Source organism: Papilio machaon, chromosome 9, assembly GCF_912999745.1.
Source record: "Papilio machaon chromosome 9, ilPapMach1.1, whole genome shotgun sequence".
NCBI classification, from domain to species: domain Eukaryota; kingdom Metazoa; phylum Arthropoda; class Insecta; order Lepidoptera; family Papilionidae; genus Papilio; species Papilio machaon.
Window position 1 is genome coordinate 4,581,197 of NC_059994.1, and position 21,012 is coordinate 4,602,208.

General features: G+C 33.0%; 1 protein-coding gene across 1 annotated transcript; it reads right to left on the bottom strand.

Annotated features, from left to right (window-relative positions):
• Positions 1-2,847: 2,847 nt before the first annotated feature.
• Positions 2,848-10,008, bottom strand: LOC106719050 (transcription elongation factor B polypeptide 3). The gene is made up of 10 exons (XM_014513297.2): positions 9,829-10,008; positions 8,410-8,608; positions 7,498-7,670; positions 6,345-7,422; positions 6,023-6,123; positions 4,804-4,979; positions 4,622-4,710; positions 4,226-4,425; positions 3,645-3,794; positions 2,848-3,203 (listed from the first exon to the last, which is right to left on the bottom strand). Exons 1-10 carry the CDS (start codon positions 9,898-9,900, stop codon positions 3,003-3,005), a joined length of 2,439 nt encoding a protein of 812 aa, XP_014368783.2. The 5' UTR covers positions 9,901-10,008; the 3' UTR covers positions 2,848-3,002.
• Positions 10,009-21,012: the final 11,004 nt, after the last annotated feature.

A 21,012-nucleotide genomic window follows, 5' to 3' on the forward strand; every position in this document is an offset into this window, starting at 1 on the left:
TCTCATTTAATTTAATATTAGAAGGCATAAGAATTACATTATAAAAATATATTAAACTGACTCGTTCATTTACAACAATTCTTAATGAACTTGTTTATCGTATTATATGTCGCAAGGCGTGAAATGTTTCATCAATAGCGCTTTTTGAAAAATCGAATAAATTACATAATCGATTTTTAAAAAATCGATTTTTGTAAAAAAAATAATCGTTCCATAAAAATCGTAAAAAACCTTAAAATAATCGATTTTTTCATAATCGATTATTTTTTTAACATCCCTATCATTTTGTTTAATTTACGCGCCACGCCACGCTCATAAGTTCAGCTATGTTGGGCTACTGTCGGCGACTCGATGAATGAATTGATTATGGATATATGTGAAGTTCGCGTGCAAGTGTGATGCATCAGAGCGTCCGGGAAAGACGTGACCAACAGGACAAAGTCAAAAGAAGGATCGAAAACACTTTGGTGCATTCATACTTTTATACTTTGTCTAATACTTGATATACAAATACCACTAACTGACTACAGGTTCAATTGCAATCAAAATAATCAAGTGTAAAGATCGAATTAATGTGTTAGAGAATAGTGTAATATTTAGTGAAATTAATATAGTGTAACAAGTGTCGCCACAATAAGTGTCAAATTGTATTTTTTCACATTTTCAATTTACCAAAGCGTGTGCAATTCGTGCATATCATCAAAACATCTTCTTTTCACTTGTTTCACTTATTTCTCTCAGCCCCAAAAGCAGTATAATTTTGGTATGGTTAACTTTTAACTTGCGTTAAATTTTCGAGAATTTAACGCTTAAACGATTGACGAACTTAGTTTTTTAATAAACGAATGAACGATTAACAAAGTTAACTTTTCGATTAACTGTGCCTACCTGTGGTTATAATCTATATATTTTTTTTTTAGTATTCTGATCGGTACCCTAAAAGCGCGGCTTTATATGGATCGTTTCATTTGTGGTAAGAGTACTTGGTTAAGGGGCAAGTTCCCCTTATGTTTTACTGCCACGCTTGAGTAAATCCCCGCTTCGCCTCCCCTACTAGTAGGTAGGTAATTTCGAATTTTATGTTATAATATACAACAAAGATGTGAAATTGTTATCATGTTAAAATTATAAATTATCTTTTTGGTATCACTTATGGAAGTTCTTTGTAAAGTAGAAATCTTTTGGCTAATTGGTAATAAACTAGTTATGCAATTCAATGCTTTAAAAAATAGTTGAAAATCAATAGTCAACTGATTGTATTGTAGTTAGCAAACTGAAGACAGACATTGAATTAAATAAATTATAATGTGGTTAATATTACTTAATGAAAAAAGTTTGTTTTATGTTGAAATATTTATCTCGCCACATTAAAAAGTAACATAATTCAATCATTCAACCCATACTTAATATTTAATTAACTTAATCTAAAAGTAAATGTAAAAATCAATGCAGATAAAGAATTATATAAAATTAATAGGCACATACATTTTCGTATTTATAAAATGTAAATGTAAGAAATTGTTCATTTCTTTTTATTTTCATAAATTTTCACCAGTATTTCTGATCAAATTCTGATTTCTGAACGTTGACAGTATGGAAACTGAGAAGAATAAAAGATCCATTTTCATAAATTTATTTATGGCCATACCTAATGGCGCACAAAAAGATTTATAACTAATTTCTAGCCATTAAAGTCATATTTTAACTGACTTTGATCAATGAAATTTATTCATTTATGACCTTGTACTTTCCTACATTTGATTTTGTTTGTATAAAAATATGTTTTAGAGTGTCCTAATTGTATAATTTTCATCATCAATCATATTAAAATATTTCATTAAATATTAATAAACTAGTTATTAAAACCCAGACATTCACTTTTTTATTCAATAAAACAAAAAAGTCTCAGAAAGATCAAAGGATTTTAAAATTACTGCAAAACGAATTTTACTTGTCCTAGAAAGTACAAATTTAGTGCTGTACATCCTTTTTGGTTGAGTGAAGGAACGAAAATTTGGTTATATACCTACTACATATATAATATGTACAATAACAGTTGTCACTAACTTAATAAACATTAAAATTTAAGACAGTATTTACATTCATTAGCCGAGTGTAAAATATAAAAGTAGTACACACAATTGTGTTATGGCGTCGGAATAAGTTACCCTTCAATTCATAAGTCACTATAAGCCACAATTTATTTTTTTTGGGAATTTAATACATAAATTCTTATAGATAATTTGTTTATTTTTATTTCATTGTAAATGAAATCAAGGATTTTCGGATTTAGAATGATTGGAAAAAATGGTCCTTAAAAGAATACATACATATACTGCGGTCAAAGTTTTCAGGACTATTTTATATGTGATTGTTATTTGACGATAATGGATTGGTAATGCATTTTGATCCATTTTACTACTAATGTTTAAGTTATTCATGACTGCTATTATATCTACAATGGTCATGAAAGAGTTAATGTAAGAAATAACTTATTTTACTATGTACAATTACAGACTGATTTTGATGATGTATTTAGACATTTAAAATTAAAAATGGGATAAAGAGACGAACGACACAAATTGAATATTTTAAAGACTAATAATTATTTATAAATTTGCTTCTATTTTTTTTTTCTATACAATTTACTTTTTATTTTTCCGAAAAACAATGAATGTGATACAATTAATGTGGATTTTGTATAACAAATAATTAATTTTTGTAATAAAATAGTACTATAAAGATATGGTACAATTATTAAATCACATTGATTTAAATTTTCAATTCTATTTAAATACAATTAGCAATTATTTCAATTCCCATATATTTAAATCTATAAAAGGTGTCTTTTAACAGAGTCTTTTCCCAACTACTTTTATGATTTTTACACAAACATATAATCCTATCGACATTTGCTTTATTCAATGATATATTAAACACATTTTACATTAAGCACATCACTAATATTTACAAAAAGACGTAAGTAAATTATATGACAATTATCATCGTTTGCGTCCGCGCATGAATTGTAGTGCCTTTTGCATGAGGGGTGCTTTCTTGGGCTTGTTGAAGTTTGAGGAGGAGACAGGAGTGGCAGGTGGAGGCCGCACCGAGCCTCCACGTAGCACATTGGGAGCAGACGCTAGAGATGCCACTCTAGCGGCTGGACTAGCGGTTGAAGCATGTGCGGTGCCATGTTGAGCCTATAAAAAAATCTTAATTAAAATATCTAGATTTTTTTTATGAATCAAGTAGATTATACTGGATAAGCGAGAGCCATTATCCAGTCCCAACTGATGACCTCCATAAGCGAAAAACTCTGGTTAGAGAAAATATTATTGCGGTAGTTAGACTACTAGCTAGACTTTCGTTTATCTGGTTTCGATCGTCTTAACTAGCTATCGCCCGCAACTCCGTCCGCGCGGAATGAAAAAAACTTAATAAGCCTTTGTGTTGTTCCAGACTGTGTTCAATATCTGTGACAAATTTCATCGAGATCCATGCAGATGTTCTGGAGATACCCTCTAACAAATATCCATCTAAACATTCGCATTTATAACATTAGTAAGATTAAATCTGTAAAATCTTCTTGAAATTAGTTCATGCAAAATACTTATATGAGGTGAATTTTATTAAATACTCACTTGTTTCCTCAAGATGTTTCGTGGCGGCTTCACCACAGTATCGACGTACGCCATTTTTGTCTGTTTTATGGGCGCTTTCTTGGCTTCTTGAGTTTGTTTAATATTAGCCGTTAGTGATTTCAATCTATGTTCCTGTTCTTCTTGACATCTCTGCGAATTAAAGAATATTACTTAATACACAATAATGTATGCCAAATCGCTAGATAAAATATATTGGGTATAAAATAGCCTAATGATTAAGAGTACTTGAAGAGGAACTCAAAGCAGTAACTTTGAATACTAGCGTTTGACTATTGTTCTTAACCAATCTTGCTCATATTATAAATGCGAATGTTTGGATGGATGTTTGTTTGAAGGTTTCTCCAAAACAGCTCAATGGATCACAGTGAAATTTGGCATACATGTAGATCATAGTTTGGAAGAAGACATAGTCTACTTATTATGTTTTTTTTATTCCGCGTGGACGGAGTCGCGGGCGACAGCTAGTTTTAGAACAAATTAAAAAAAAAATAGTAAAGTTTATTTTACTCTAACAAAAATTAAAGTTTTCATCTGTGGGTCAAGGTGTATGTCAAGCTTACCATATACATTTCCCTCCATGTTTCCATTTCTTGTCTCTGTTTGTTGCGGAAATGTTTCTCACAGAACTTTTGCCACAAATGATCCGTATCTTCCATTAGGTACGGATTGAAGTGTTCCAACATAAACAGTTGTTGCGGTGATGCCATATCAACAACTGGCTTAAGTATCTCATATGGCACACCACCAGTGTACTCGAGTGCTGAAATTCAAATTATTAACATATCTTTAATCGAATTAAAATAGTGTTCACAAAACAGCCATAAGACGAATGTTCTGCAATTTAGAATATTAAGATGACATTAAGGACTACAAATTGTTGAAATCAAATATGTTTTAGGAAATTGTGGTTTTCACAATTATAAATGAAATTAAACGTTTTTTGTTGTTAAACTTACCATCTATATGCTCTTGAAGTACATGTACACACATCTCATACAAAGTTGGTATTTTTCCTATAACTTTGTTCCCCGAATAGACCTTTGTTCTAAAAATTTAATATTATTAATTATTGCAACACTAAACAAAGTTAATATATACAAAGTAAATATAAAATGTTGAATGCGCGTATTATTTTTACCTTTGATTTTTGGAAGATATAACATGACTCATGGCATCCTCGTCTGTGAAATGTGGTAGAAGTTTTGGTGGAGGTCTGGGTTTGTAATTCGGTGAGATTTCTGGCAAAGCGGAGATTTCCAAGGGCGGTAGGGGCATCAGTTTTGCAGTAGGGGCTAGTAACGAAGCCGGACTCAACTGTAAACATTATAAAACAAACCTTTATTTTAGTGTTTTGTCCATATGTGTATTTTCAGTAAATCAGGACTAAACAAGTATCTTACATTTACAACAAGCTGTATTACAAGAACTTCAAAAAACATAACAAAAAAAAGACACGAAAGTTTGTTATTTTAAAAGTTTTCAAAACTAGGCATATTTTTCCAAGGACTAAATCGATTGTTCTATTTCCTCTTAGATTGGGATTGTACGGCTAACTCTTTTGGTAAATGTGCAAATGTGTTTTTATTTTTATAGTAGAATTTTAATATTTATTTGTTAAAATCTGGTACATCCACGGCCTAAATATACTATAGGACAATGTAGAAAAAAAAAACATGTAAAATTATTTAAAGATGAGAGCAAGGTTACGCATTATGAATTTTGTGTACAACAAAGGAATAGATCATAAATATGTAAAGTCTGATGCCTCGTGTTGTGCCAACTATCAGTATTATTGTAGTTCTTATCACCTGCAAAATTATAATATTTACGTTGTTGTGGTTTCAAATGTGTTTGAGGGGAATTCACAGTGATAATACAATTTGGGTGTCGGTAATATAGATAGAAAAACTACTGGATCGATTCCAAAAATAATTTTGTCATGAGAAAGCTACATTATCGTAGGATAGGATTTAATAATTACTGTCATTTATTGACTTAGGAATATACTCTTTCTTTGCGTCCACTACATAGATTAAAGGGAGGCAACGCATCTGCAAATGCGATTGTCTATGCAATGGGCGCGGCAACGGTCACTTCGTTATTTTGGCGAATTGAAGTGGCCTCTTGTTCGTTTTTTACCTTATGCTGTATAAATCCGTGGGAACAAAGTCACTGGCAAAAGTGATTCAATAATGTTAAAGTTTAAAAAAGTAATATGTTCAGTTTATTTTTTAAGCCTTCGAAGTGTGTCCTATGTCGAAATTTATTTGAGAACTTTAAAAAATGTAGACAAAGGAATTCTGTTATACGGGCATTTGACAATTTAACTAAGAATAAGAAAAAATATTTGTACTCACATCGGGAAACGGATTCGGCGATAGAAATTCTTTAACAGTATTAGTTTTCTTTTTAGGCTTAGTTGGACTTATCATCCCTAGCGCTTCGGCAAAGCTGGCACCTGTAATGAGAGTTGAGAACATTACTGTGGTTTTCTAGTGTCAAAACATTCGTGTGAAAAAGTGTACCATCGCTTTCATTTTTATTCTAAAACCAGTGGTAACATTTCTTAATATAAGTCTTTCAGTCATGTCACTTATTTGAAATTCAATTTCAGAGAGCTAGAATATAAAATATGCACATTCACAGAAGCGTTAAACGTTACGTTATAGAAGTACGTACCTGACCCACAATCAATTCCGTCATCGCCGCTGTCCTCGCTATTACTTATATGAGCTTTTTTCTTTGGTATGTCTTCTGTTGACTTACTTGAGCTAGACTTACTCGATTTTGATGAAGAATGAGAATGTTTCTTTTTATCATCTCCACTTTTATCGCTTTCTTTTTTATGTTTCTCTTTTCTTTCTTTTGAACTGCTATCAGATGAATGCTTTTTGTCAGTTTTTTGACTATGATCAGACTCTTTTGATGACGAGTGTTTTTCTCTTGACCTATCTTTGCTTGATTTTTCTTTACTTGAACTATCTTTACTTGATCTGTCTTTACTCGATCTATCTTTACTTGATCTGTCTTTACTCGATCTATCTTTACTTGATCTGTCTTTACTCGATCTATCTTTACTTAATCTATCTTTACTAGAGGAACTGTGCTTGCTACTACTGCTTTCTCTTGATTTGTGGTTATCTCTCGATAATTCTTTACTTGAAGACTTTTCCTTTGTTTTTTCGTTTGAACTATTTTGTTTCTCTGATGCACTAGCATGTTTTTCAGCAGAATTATGCTTGTCTTTTTTGTTTGAACTTTCTTTCTTTGAACTGCTATGTTTACTTGAAGATTCATTTTTCTTTTCTTTCTCCACAGATTTATGACTCGATTTTTCTTTTTTATTAGATGAGCTTTCCTTATCTTTGGTACTAGTTTGTTTATGTGAGCTAGTCACTTTTTCTATTGAAGATTTTTCTGATTTTGTTGATTCGGATCTATGTTTTGAATGTTTGTCTGATGAATCACGTTGTTTTTCTGATGCCGAATCATTTTTTCGATCTTTGTGACTACTGTGTGAAATGTGCTTAGAAGAATTTGAGGATTTTTCTTCTTCCTGTTTTTCTTCTTTTATTTTATGTTTTGGTTTTCTGTCTTCTTCTGAACTTTGTGATGTGTCGGATTCACTACTATTACTTTGAGAATTGTCTGTGTCTTGCGTGTCACTTTCGCTTGATTCACTTTTGACATACTTCCTTTTGTATTTATCATCATTGGTACTAGAGTGCTTTGATTTCTTTGTTTCAGGTTCTTCTTCCTGTAATAACGAAGTATAAAAATGATATTCTACCAAGAACAATGTAAAATTAATTCTACTTCAAAACTAACATACCTCACTGCTGTGATGTCTTCGCTTATGTGAACTGCTGTCACCATTAATATGTTTATAGTCACCTGTAGATTTGCTTGACTTTGACGATTTCTCATACTGGTCATGTCTACTTTTTGACTGAGGTGTGCTATCTTCACTATCCCTTTCACTTATATTCCCATTGTAGTTTGATGCTGATTAAATAAAGAACTTACATTTACCCTATAAGTTAGTACATAAAGGATACACTTTGCAAACCTCACTAAAACACACTTCACAAAAAGAAATATGAATTACATGCAAAAGCAGGAAAAACCCAGTGACGGGATAAGAGGCAACACGTTCCAGGAGGCAAGGCAAGATACCCCGCCTATGGAAAAACCCACTTATTTTTATTCAAAATGTATTATTCAATAAAGTATCCTTGAATAAATGGATAATGCTAATATATTTCACGTAACCTGTTTTCAATCATTTTTTACTGTAATCTATAAGGCATGTGGAGTTTGAAACTCTGTTAAATATCTGTAATAATGTGTGGTAAATTTGTAAATATAAAGTGGCAAGAGATGATGTTTGAAAAAAAAGATAAATAATTTTAGAATAGTATGGTTTTATCTGGTTTATTGATTTGTTTAATTGGAGTTTCAAGATCTCTAAAAACAATTACATCTAGTACCTAAAAATTATTTAACATAAATTTTTAATGACATTAAAATAAACATTAATCCAAACAACATGCAGTTTAATGATATTCTATAAAACGAAAAACGAAATGAAAATATACATATAATGCATTAATTCTTAATGCAAAAATATTTAGCTTTAAGCTTAAAAATCAACTTTTCCAAACATGCAAATTTTCTGATATTGGTATTGTGAATAGTTAAGGTTCACACGAAACAATGTTATTTATGATCTATGGAGGCTCACTGTCATTTCTGTGGTCAGCTTCCTGGTCACTTTCTTCCGCTGCCACCATGACCTTCCATTTGTAAACGAGAGCCCTGGCAGCTTGACCAACATCTCCTGGTTCTTTGCGCAATGCATTCACAGTTCTGCCTACACCGGTCTCTTGCAGATGTTGTACTGTTACATCCAGTTGAAATAATTTGTTTATACATTTTAAAATCTGAAACAAGTAATAATCAATTAAAAAACTAAAATAACTGCAAAATAATCTATGTATATTGTGGTGGCAAATTATAAAATGAATTTATACATCCTAAATTATAATACTTCTATCATATGATAATTTTTCAAGCGTACCACGTTTTCTAAGTAAACAAACAAATTAAACAAGTTCATCAAGTCATTTATGACTTACAGAGAAATTAATGAAATCAAAGTCTATGCTCACTTTTAAACCATTTTGACTACATATGGAAGGCTATTTCTGAGGCAGTTAAAAAGGTGTTAATTTAGAATTTCATACTTTATCTGGTTAAATTATTATAATAACCATGCTAAGTGGAAGCCTTACAAACTAATGGTTGGGGGTGTAATTGTAGTTGATATTATATAAGGTAATTGCAACACTATGAAGTACATTAAATATGTTTTTATTTAGCACAAAAGTTGTTACTATTCTTAGAAACAAGTGGTTGTTTATTAAGATTTAATAAAATATTTGAATGATTTTCTTACATCTTAAGTTGCTTATCAACAATTCAAATTGAAAATTTGCAATGTTTTCAAAAGTTGGTTTACTCCATAGACCTATATTACCTTTGGTAAACCAGTTGGCTTAAAAAGTATTACAAATTACAGCTTATACAAATAATAAGAAACCTAAGAGAACTGACAATAAAAGGAGTTATAAAAGTCATCAACTTTTAGACATAATAATATTATTCAAAGCTGTTATATTATTTAGAATTTGATGCAAGCTACAAAACTGGCAAAATAAGCAGAATGTAAAAAAACAACTAGAGATTGGAATCATGGGATGTTTATTATTGTTAACTAATTGCAAGTGTACTATATCATCTGCCTAAATTTTAAATATAAATACACAATTGCATGAAATACCCCTGTGGACACGAAGGCGAAGTGTAAATATCAGGAGTGTATTAAGTATATTATTAGAATTGAGTGGAAGATAAGACGTGAATATACAATAAAATATAAAAAAAACCTACACAAAGTTTGACAGATACATAGCTATGTGGCTAATTAGGGAAGCTTAGGGATAATTGTGTTGAATTTTTCAAATCCTCACAAACTATAGTGAGCAGGTGCAACAGATTTTTATTTCGTTTTAGTGAAGTCTTTGATGATATTGTTTATATTATTTACGATGAAGAATGAAAAATTATTTCAGAACAAGGAAGATTTGAAAATGACACTTACTTTTTGTTCGTCATTTGGATATTTCTCAATAGCATGCTGATAATGTTTGATCAAATCCAAAACGGACGCCATAACACTTTACTTTAGTAATAAAAGAAATGGCAGGTTTTGTAACATCAGAACATGAATGCCAGCTGGTATACGGTCACCATTTTTATCGCACACATGTCCTGTCAGTGACGTGACGTATAGTAATCAAAGAGTATAAAACGTGTCGTTGGTACAAAATAGTGATGCGACTCTCCTCTATATATTACCTTATGGTTTCATTAAAACAAAAGTGCATTAGATGTTCGATCATTTGAAAGAAACCCAAGTGAAAATGACAGAAAAATGTAAACAAATAATTCATAATTTCCCTGTCCTTCTCACCTGTTCACTCACTTTTTGATGATGTCATTATTTTTAATCTGTCTCTTCCTAAGCCTACCCCGCCACACTGATAATTAAAGTTTCGTACTTCTTTCGCACATGCTGTTCTTCCACAATAATCTTTTGCTTTCTAATTTTTCTACCAATGATGCTACTTTAAGACTTTCTCTTATGAGAGTACATACTCATTTCGTATCTTGTGGGCGCGAGTAAAACCTATTTTCGCGGTATAGGCAGATTAAACTGCCAAAGCTGTTGCAGTGCAGTGAATAATTATCTGAATAGAACTTTTGCAATCTTCGACTATGAATTCAACTAATACGGTATTAATTTACTATACATTAATTAAGGTAGTAATAATGACATTTTAATTAAATGTAATGTAATTTATTACTTACTAGCTGTCGCCCGAGACTGCGTCTGCGCAGAATTAAAAAAACTTAATTAGTAGGCTATGTGTTCTTCCAGGCTATGTTCTACGTCGATGCCAAATTTCAGCGAGATCCATGCAGCCGTTCTGGAGATACCTTTTAACAAACATCCATCCATCCATCTAAACATTCGCATTTATAGTATTATTTTATAGTAAGATTTCGGCGTTGTCACTTCTGTAATTAATGACAGATTGCTGTAGATTAAAACAACACATGGCAAGAGCCCTTTAACCTCGCTTATAAACCCTTTGCTTTGGGCTATAATAACCGCACCGCACCCAACGCATATAACTTATTTACTTTTGCGCACAAGCATTTGGTCTTTGATCTTCAACATCATTGATAATGCCCTCCGAGTTAATAAATACTTTACTATTCTTTAGACGAAATTCAATAATAATAATTATGTTTGAAATGTTATTACTCAGTATTAACAGGCAACTTTATATTCAACAATTTTGCCTGAGGTATTTTTTGATTAAACTCACCATTTTACTGAAATACTTATTTTTTTTGCTTGGATAATTTTAAAATTGCACAAGTGCCAGTATAATTTAGTATGCCAAAAATTCTAAATATGTCGTAGAAATATTTCTACGAGGAAATAAGGGGAAATCGTGAGATAGCCGAGTTATCGTCGATTTTAATGCCTACTCCATATAAATATTCGGGAGAATAATTCCAATAGTGTAGTACGCATCGGTATTCAATGAATTTTACGTTATAAGACATGGATTTAGCCATACGTAGCACATTTAAGTAATAAAAATACACTAAAATATCAGACGAAAATGTCTATAAAAGTAGAAATGTTTCCCAGTCTGCACCGTTTCCTAAAGATACCAGCTGCCAAGAAATTAAAAGAAAATAAAAACAAAAATTTTCTGAAAAGCTCATGAATTTTTACTTATTTTGACTAATAAGGCAAATATGCTAAATTCAAATAATTTTTCTGGAAAACATTTTATGATATGCTGTCGCTGTTAGTGTAGACTTCCCACGCGAGTTCGCTTGACCCTGCTTCGTGGTTATGCTTGCCTGGTACTCGTAGACACGGCGACGCGGTGTCTCCAGACAAGAACACGATAAACGCTAATGTCACCGTTATGTGTCCCCTCTGCACTACCTCCGTGTCATGAGCCCGGGTAACGAAATCCTTGAACATTTCCTCGTCGAAGCAAATATTAAATTTACAAACCACTAAATATGCTGAAATGTTTGTATTCAAGGGACTATAATTTACACATCCATAAAACGTAATGTATTTTGAAATTTCTAACATGTTTTTCTCGATTTTATGTTCTTCATTCTACTTTGACACTAAACATATACATTTGAAGATTCTTTTTATTCTAAAGTGAAACAAAATAAAAATCGGCAAAAGCTGTTGCAATAATTAAACAACATGTATTAATAACATAACAACATGAGGAATCTGTTATTATGTCTACAATTCAAAGCGCCTGCTGTTCCTCACTTTGTCACTGCAATACAATCTAAAATGTAAATGTTATTGCAGGCGTTTACGAGTAAGGCTTACATCTAAATACTCGTACATAAATACAATACACAATTTTTCTTCTGAAATACCGTAAATAGACGTAACAATAAGATACATGTTATCTGAGATAAAGCAAGATTACTGCATAGACAAAGAGCACAGATTTGAGGAAATTACAATTTTCTAAATAGTCTAAGTGTTAGCAGCAAGCAAGACAAAGTGATAGCGCTAAAGAGTGATGCGCTGGGATATATTAAGTTGGTACACCGTCAGTATACAGGGAGAGATCGCTATCGTTAGGAATCACACGGCCGGTGCGGCTGCACCGTTGGTTCCGAATTCAATACGCCGCGGAAGCGTTACGACTGCAATCAGTTTCGCGCCCACAGATCGAGATAATTCACTTGTATGCTAATGGCGCCCTCTGCCGCGCCGTGCGACCGCATCCACTCTGATGTGATAATACAACGCGTCTACACAGTGCTTCACAGCAAAGATTCATCTACAGATAAGAAATACTGACACAGAGTAATAGAAACAGAGGTTCAGCACGTCGTTCAGACTCCAGTGATGCCATTGAGACACGTGCCGGTGTCGACTATGGCCCTATTATGGTTTAGGCCGTCGTAAAGATAATATATGCGGTTTAGAGGTCAATGTAATGTAGTTGTTTAAAAGGAGAGTTGCTTACGCAAATATAGTATGACTTGATGATTCCAGTTTTACTAGTTCATTTCCTGTGCAAGGTACCTACGAGTTAGGTTCGAGCGTTCGCTGAATAGTCGGCGCGGTGGCGCGTGCTAAGGGCTTCGCTATCGTCATTCTATTAAAATATATCGTTAGCTATCGATCAATCGTTTGCATCGGTAAGGTGTACTAAAATGAGATTACTGTAATATTCCGTAATGCAATCGATTACCAGCTGCGTCATAAATAACACGTGCCATTCTCGTTGTAGTTAATTTATTAGAGACCATTCGATCGCCACTCTCATTAATTTACTATTGATACATTTAGTACACGTTAAATTGGAAATAGTTTATACACGACCAAGATTGCCGCTTAGTTAAGCTTTCATTCCAAGCTTACATGTAGATTCTGTATGATATTCTGAATAACATATTTCGTACATAATATGATGTTTGCGTTGCCAACAACGTTAAATCAATTTAATACATTTTAGGCTATCCGTAAGTCAACGTAGGTTCCGGATAATCTCCACAACGGCTGAATCAATTTTGACGGGACTTTTACTTTAAGATAGCCGATGTGTATTTCAAGGCTATTTTTTTGTAATGACATCTAGCAAGAAATAAAATTAGATAAATCTTCTTTCATCGTTAGTTTGAGTTAGTTTCACGTTTTATTTATATTCAATAACATTTTATTACATAGAAGTCTGTTGATTATGTAAACCATCATTGTTTTAAGCTTGGATAGTATTTGTGTTATTGAATATAGACTATCGTTAGAGTTCATCGCGAGAGCGCGCACTCGTCGATATGACCCCTGGCAATTTAATAATATTGTCTCGAACAAATTGAAATTATATTTGGAAAACAAACATTTCCAATGTTTCAAGTCGATAAATTTAGGATTACCAAGTATTCATCACTTCTGTATGCGCTTTTTTTCTTTTCAGTGAAGTCATATCGGAGTGACGAATTGTAATAAGTACATGACCGTTTTAAGTTACAATGCAGAAAATATAGATATATCTTAAAAATGTTTTTACTGTTAACATTTTTGGTACAAGTCGTACATTTTCCCTATACATGCAACAGGTTTAAAGCACAAAGGCGACGGCTGCGTTACCAACGGCGAGTTATTACTTTGCCATCAAACTGATTGATGCGCGCTCACAATTGAGCTGTTAGTTGCATATACCGTTGTCGGCTATCCTTTAATGTACTCCCTGTTTGCTGTGACATTGCCCAGGACACAGTTAGTCATTGTGCATTTTACCATGGATATCCAGTGCTGAAGAAACTATTTTGAGAATAAAACAGAGTAACGTTAGGTATATCCCACGAGTGACCCTACGATAAAGTCGCTTGAAGAACCGCTAATTTAGTAAAGAAAAATTATTCAATAAACAAAGCAAGACGTGTGTAAATGTTATAATAACAGTTTCCTGTATAACTAACAACGTAATTTTGCTAACCCACAATTATAGCATAAGGGGTTTGCGTCGTGCAATTTTGCAGCGTAACGAGGTTCATTTGTGATTTTCGTTACCGGTCGCCGGTTCGCGACCTGCTCTAATTAGCTCGCATGCTTGTGATTAAATGACTAAGTCACGACTAGTCGCTTACCCCAAGCCCGAGCGGTTTACTATCGATAACTTGGACATTCGTCAACATTGCTCATTTGTATGTGCACTGTGATGGGAGCTTACATATCATCGGGATCGCCTCGTGATGCTCGAAGATAACAATTTACAAGGAGGTGCGGTTATTAGAGATATTCCTACATCTGCAACCCTCCGGCTGTTGCGGTACAGATCACGATTTTCTCTCTTGTTTACGTAATAGCTTCAAAGTCTTCAGGCGAGCGGTGAGGAGCTATGATTATCACAGAGAATCAACAACTTCGTGTTAAGCTGCGTTTATTTAAATAATACGGATAAACAACATGATTTTGCACTGTTAAACATTAAATATGGGCACCGGGTTCGCGATTCGTTCGTATTGCGGACGCAATTTACGTAGCAGAAGCCAGTCGGGGAAACGTGAGAGGTTGCGAGTTGTCTCTTTATCGTTTCCCGATCGATTGTTACCCACTATTTATTATTTAAGATAGAAACTCGAGTCGCTTTACAGGAGAATTAGTCATGAGGATACATAAAATACTGAAAAGGTAGGGTGAAAATAATACTTTTGCACCTTTATACGATAAAGTAAATTCTTTGCTTTTTTATGACTCTAATAATTAGTAATTAAATGCAGTTAAGATTGATTGTTAAATACTTTTGTGTACCGTTAGTTCGGGTCGAGTGTGTTACCTATATTTAAGATTTCTAATTAGTCGAGCCGCTTCGAGTTACAGACATTAAAGGAATCTAATTAACTTGAATAAAAAAGCGATAACTAATTATCGCTCGAGGGGTTTGTTCTCGCATTCTCTTAAACAATACCAAGTGTATTTTTTGTAGTCTTCAATTTATTTAGGAATAGCCAACATTTGATTGCTAGTAGTTACAGTCATGTCTGGAGAGAACTGGCGTTAGGAAAAGAGCATGCCCACGTTCCAAAGACTGTCCCTGCCCAAAAAATCATCAGTAGGTACCAATTTTATATTAATGTTAAAATGTAAAAAAATATCACCTTTAAATTTTATATTCCTCAGATTTAGGTTGAAGGGCTTTGAACTTTGTTAACTTGTGAATGAATATAAATGTATGTGAATAAAATTAATTAAATTAAATAAAGTAACTTTGATTATCAAATATTGCGAGTTTCCTGATTATTTCGTACACTTGGACTTGTTTAAAAAACCTTAATTGGTCGTTAATATTAAAAAGGTTTGCTCCAAAAAATGTAAGATATAAATCTGCAAGTAATTTGAAGTCTTTAATTAATAACGTCGGCATTGATTTAAGATATTGATTTTGACATTGCTCCTTTTAGTGTGTTAGTAGGCAACGTAAGTACGGGGGTTTTTGTTAATGTAATTTTCTTTTTATTGTTGTATTTTACGACGAATACGTACATTAATATTTTTGCTCGTAAGAGTTGACATTTATTCTCAAAATTTACGAATGTACGAGAAACTTGTATAAATAATTTGTATAAATTTATAATTGCTTACATCTGTATAATATTGCTCATATTTTGTTTTAAATGTTTTCAGGAGTTAAATGCAGTTGGAAGTATTTCAAAGTATAAGTATGAATAAAGAATCATAACTTGAGTTTGTTGAGTTGAACAAAATCTGAGTTTATTTTTAGACGGAGCTCTCTTACTGCGAAACGTTAGTTTTTATTATGTAAAAATAAGTAAAACATATATGATTGTGGCGATAAAATGACATTTATTACAGAACTATTGAAAACGTAGTGTAGTTTTATGCATAAAGTTGAAATTTATCGCATTTTTTTCATATTGTTGATTTTCCCAGAAAAGACACCTATAAAATGTAGTCATCTACTAATGTAATAGCATTGAATAGTGTTCAACATAATTTTCCAGCTTCGAGCTGCGGAATAAGGTCGATTTTGATTTTTTACATGACGTCTGAGATCTGGGTTACAAATCGAAATGCAAAGCGCGCGCACGATGTCGACGGAAAAAGCTAAAAGCTCAGTACAATCGACCTGTTATCTTCACCCTACGTCCATCATCGGTGATGCTTTGAAAGACAAGCGATCACGTTTCATCACCGCGATTCGGAATCGACTTTCTAAAATCGATATCTGGCTCACTGGTTTATATCGAGTAAGTAACGGATTTGCATTCGCAATCGATTTTGCACGTAGCGATGTTATTGTTTCCGTTGGGTTGTACGCGTTTTACATCTGCGTGTCGAGATGCAGCTTCGTGTGGTTTGCGGTCTGCCAATATAACTCAAGTGTCAATATTTTCACGGGACGTTTTTTTTAAAATCCACTATAAAGATTGTACTTTCAAATTATTAAGGAAATTTATTACACAACGGTTGAATGAAATCAACGTCCGTCTGTTTAATGCTACCTTAATAATTCGTCCACGACTTTACAATTTGATCAGATCATATCGATGGCGCTTGACAGACTTTATTTGAAAGCGATGTAAGATAATTATCGTTAGCTTGACTATTTGTTATTGATGGACTGACAGAGTTGGAGACAGTATTTGTTTGATATTGTATTAAATAAGTCAATAGGTATCTAGCTGCAAGAATGGATGAAAGAGGAAAAAATAATTCACAGAATCATAAAATTATTGACAGTCGGTTTGGCAACCATATTGAGCAGTATGATGCGCGCGCTACGTAGGCACTCATTGTAACCGTGTCGCTGCGAAGTGTTCTCATCACAAGTGTCGGCAAGTGGCAGCACCGGGTCACCGCGATCTCTCACCTGTCAATTACTGACTCCTCGACCTCCGAGTAATTACTACCTAAATATCGCACTATATAATTACTACATGTTCAACTCGCTCCCAATAATAAGTACCTGCGAGTATAGTTTTTGTCGAAATAAAAAAAAAGTAACATGAACGGTGTGCGAATACTGTTAGTCGTTTCGTGTATCGGTTTCTGTGCGTCTATTGATAGACATGAGGTGGTCATCGGGCCGGCACAGATATCATATCGCGGCCGTCCATTAGACGAAAACATACCACCTGTAATGATGAGCGCTGTTGTTCGATCAGATTTTATCTACGAGAAATAAAGTAATGAACACAACACACTACGCAGATGTTCGGTTTGGCGAACCGTGACTCTGCGAATATAGGTGACGTTTAATGTTTGGACGTCGAGGTGTTTGATGAAAACACATCAGCCAGCCACAATAACTCAATGTTGATTGTTAAAACAATACAATCACTACTTACTATCAGACATTCAATAGAGAAATTTGTCTATCTACTCATACTTATACATACCAGTCAGTTGCTCCAATTGATGCAATATTTATTTCATTCGAGTACGTCTAGAAGAGAGCTCAGAGACGATATAGATAACAATTTTCTTTCAGCAGATTAGTTAAATATTCTAATTCCTGAAATAAATAAAATTAAAGATTTAATTGTATAATTTTGTCGTAAGGTTCGATTATTATGTTCTCCTTATTTAGGTAAATAAAACGAAGTGAAAAAATAATATATGTACTTATTTATATCGCATATTGAATACACAATCCATTTAGTAAACATCGACAAAAATAAAAACACGCTGAAAAATTTTCACATAAAATTAATTAAATTATGCGGAGCTTACAGCCCATCGAAGTCCCCGTAAAATTAGCAACGATATTTGTCAGAATTTTATTACAATATAAAAAGACTTTTTGTTTAATGTTTTTATTAATAAACCATGATTATGCTGGAATACTACTGAGTTACTGTGGAAAGACTCTACATAAGTCTTTTATACTGCCCAATATACTTAGGCCTATTCTCGCATGGGCCTCTCTTTTACAAGCAAAAACAGTTCGAAGGATGACCAAGAATTAATATTTCCCGCTACCATTGCAGTCTTATAAAATTATTCTGTTATTTACATCACATTAAATTATATATTTTTTATAAATATAATATTATTTATAAAAAATTATAATTTTACATTTATATAAGTGAGATTTTTATATTGCAAAATAGCAGCCACGTTATTGTTTTAATTTATTGGAAAAACAGAATAGTTTTACATAATGTTTACACATTTGGTTTACGCATTTGGTGGTTGGTGGTTGGTTGGTGTTGCTAGTTTAAGCAACAAAATAATATGTCATTTAAACTTTGGATATTTAATAATTGTAACAGGAAATTCCTAACTTTTTAGACCGAAAGTATTGTCATTGTAATCTGCGGGGACATTAATACCATAGGTGAAATGACGCCTTTTATTTTTGAAACCATCAAAACGGTTCTAGTACCGTTAAATAAATATTAGATTTCAAATTGACTGCACACACTCACACTAACGACCGAGAAGGATTGTGGAACATTTGTGTATTTAAAAATATAATCATGTCTGCATCTAGGGTAAAAAGATGGTGGAAATGTATGGATAGTGTCACATAAACAATTATCTGGAGCATTGTTGACTAAAAATGTTTTAGGTCGTTTGTGACTGTAGTATCCATCTACATCTATGATTAAAATCCTTATTTGTTTATTTTCGTATCATCTGTGCGCAATTACAAAATGCTAAACGGAGTATTTAATATCCGTTTACATATCACAACAATATTTTTATACATATATCAGTTCAGTGGATACTGTTTAGATGATAAAAATTTGTTGAAAGTTCCGATTAGATTACGACATAAATGTCTGTAATATTTACACTAGAGCGTATTTTTACACAGCGGCTGTCGCGGAGCTTATTATTGTGTAGCAATAAATTTTGCAATAAGAGACACGTGTTCATACAGACATTCGATGTATAACACTGAATGTACCGTGTTTAGTGTCGTAGTTCAAACGTACCTTTAGGAATAAAATAAGCTGTTTATTTACATACAATAACAGTCTATTTAATATGCTTATAACTAGTATATAACTTACCTGTGATTTAGTAAAAAAATATTTGCAGACTACCATATAGTAGCAAACGGTAATCGTTTACTTTTCTACATATTGGCAATTTGATAAGTACTTTATAGGTAAAAAGGCACAGAAAATTTTGTGATGAATTTTAAATATATTGTAAATAACTAAAACTACAATTTTGTCCAGACTACTTTTTTGTCTGATAGGTCAATGTAAGGTTATTTGCTAAAAAATAAGCAACAATTTTCACAAGTAGAATTAATATGCATAAGGTTATTGTGGTTTTCTACATTAGTTTGTAATTGTGTAGTGTTTGTCTTCCATTTTCATATTCTTTAATTGTAAAATTATTCAAGATTTTAATATAACAGCGCATTCTTTCAAAACACAATAAAAATATTGTGGCGTAACATATACTATAAGTTTTGTTTTTATAAACATACGAGTAGTTCCGTTTAAAAAAAATGAAATATAAATTATCACATAATATAGAATTGTACACACATTTACCAATCGAGCTTAATTGACTAGGTTAGAAAAATGGCTAGAACGCCTACAGAAATTTAATACCTGTCGAAATAAACAGGCTAAATTTCGTAACTTTATGAAGAAATGACATGTTCTGTTGGCAAGAAACTTTTGAACGTAGAGAGACGAGGCGCCGCGCTGCATTACCATGCAAAGCAGTAGTTATGCTATTATTAGCCGCGGCTAAGGTTAACGAAGCGTAATTTAACCGGCGCCGGATTAGGTCGTTTTTTCGATCGGCTTCCATGTCCCGTCGGCGACGGCGTCGCAGCGGTTTCGGGTAATTAAGTCGGCTATACGTGTAATTGCATGTGAAAATAGCTCTTTATAAACGTCGCAGGTTCAACGGACTGCCGGGCGGAGATAAAAAAAAAAATGTCGGCAAAAACTGACGCGAAAAAAGCGGCCGAACGCGTTTGTCAAAATACACGTCACGGGATTATGGATGTGTGTGCATGCGGTTGTGAGCGCGAAATCTTTGCTATGTTCGCGGTTTATTGATCGCGATATATGATCGTTAAGGGACAAAGCGATACCGTATATATTTAATAGTATTTTATGTTAAAAACCGAGATCGATTTTTATACAAAGGTACTCAAATTTTTTTTTCATTTTTCCCTGTTTTCTAACTTGATTTCAGTATCGACAATCCGATTGTAATACGTTGTAATTGATACATGATTACAATACCAAATACAAGTATAGATAGTTTCCTTGTATCGTTTCATCCCTCTTTCGGAAGTCGAAGCCCGATCTTTGTTTGCTAATGAGCCGGTGAACGGCGAGCGCAGGTGGGCCGCGCGCTCCCGCTAAAGAAATATGATGTCACGTTGATAATAAATAATAGCGGGCTATTAATTTATCATTCATTGTGCGTAAGATTTTAACAAACCGCGGCGACGATGCGTTATTTGTAACGCTATTCTTAATTGGAAATCTAGTTTTTCCTAATTTATATTGTTGTGGACGTATAAAAAATGTATCGTTATTTCTTTGTCTAAACGTTACTTTACAATTAACAACATCATAAAGCTAGATATTATGTACATAGACTTCGGCATGCATTTTTGAACGTCCGAGAATATAACCGTTTGGCAAAAAAATTATCACAATTACTTAATTATTTACATACAACAATTTCTCATCCAAATAC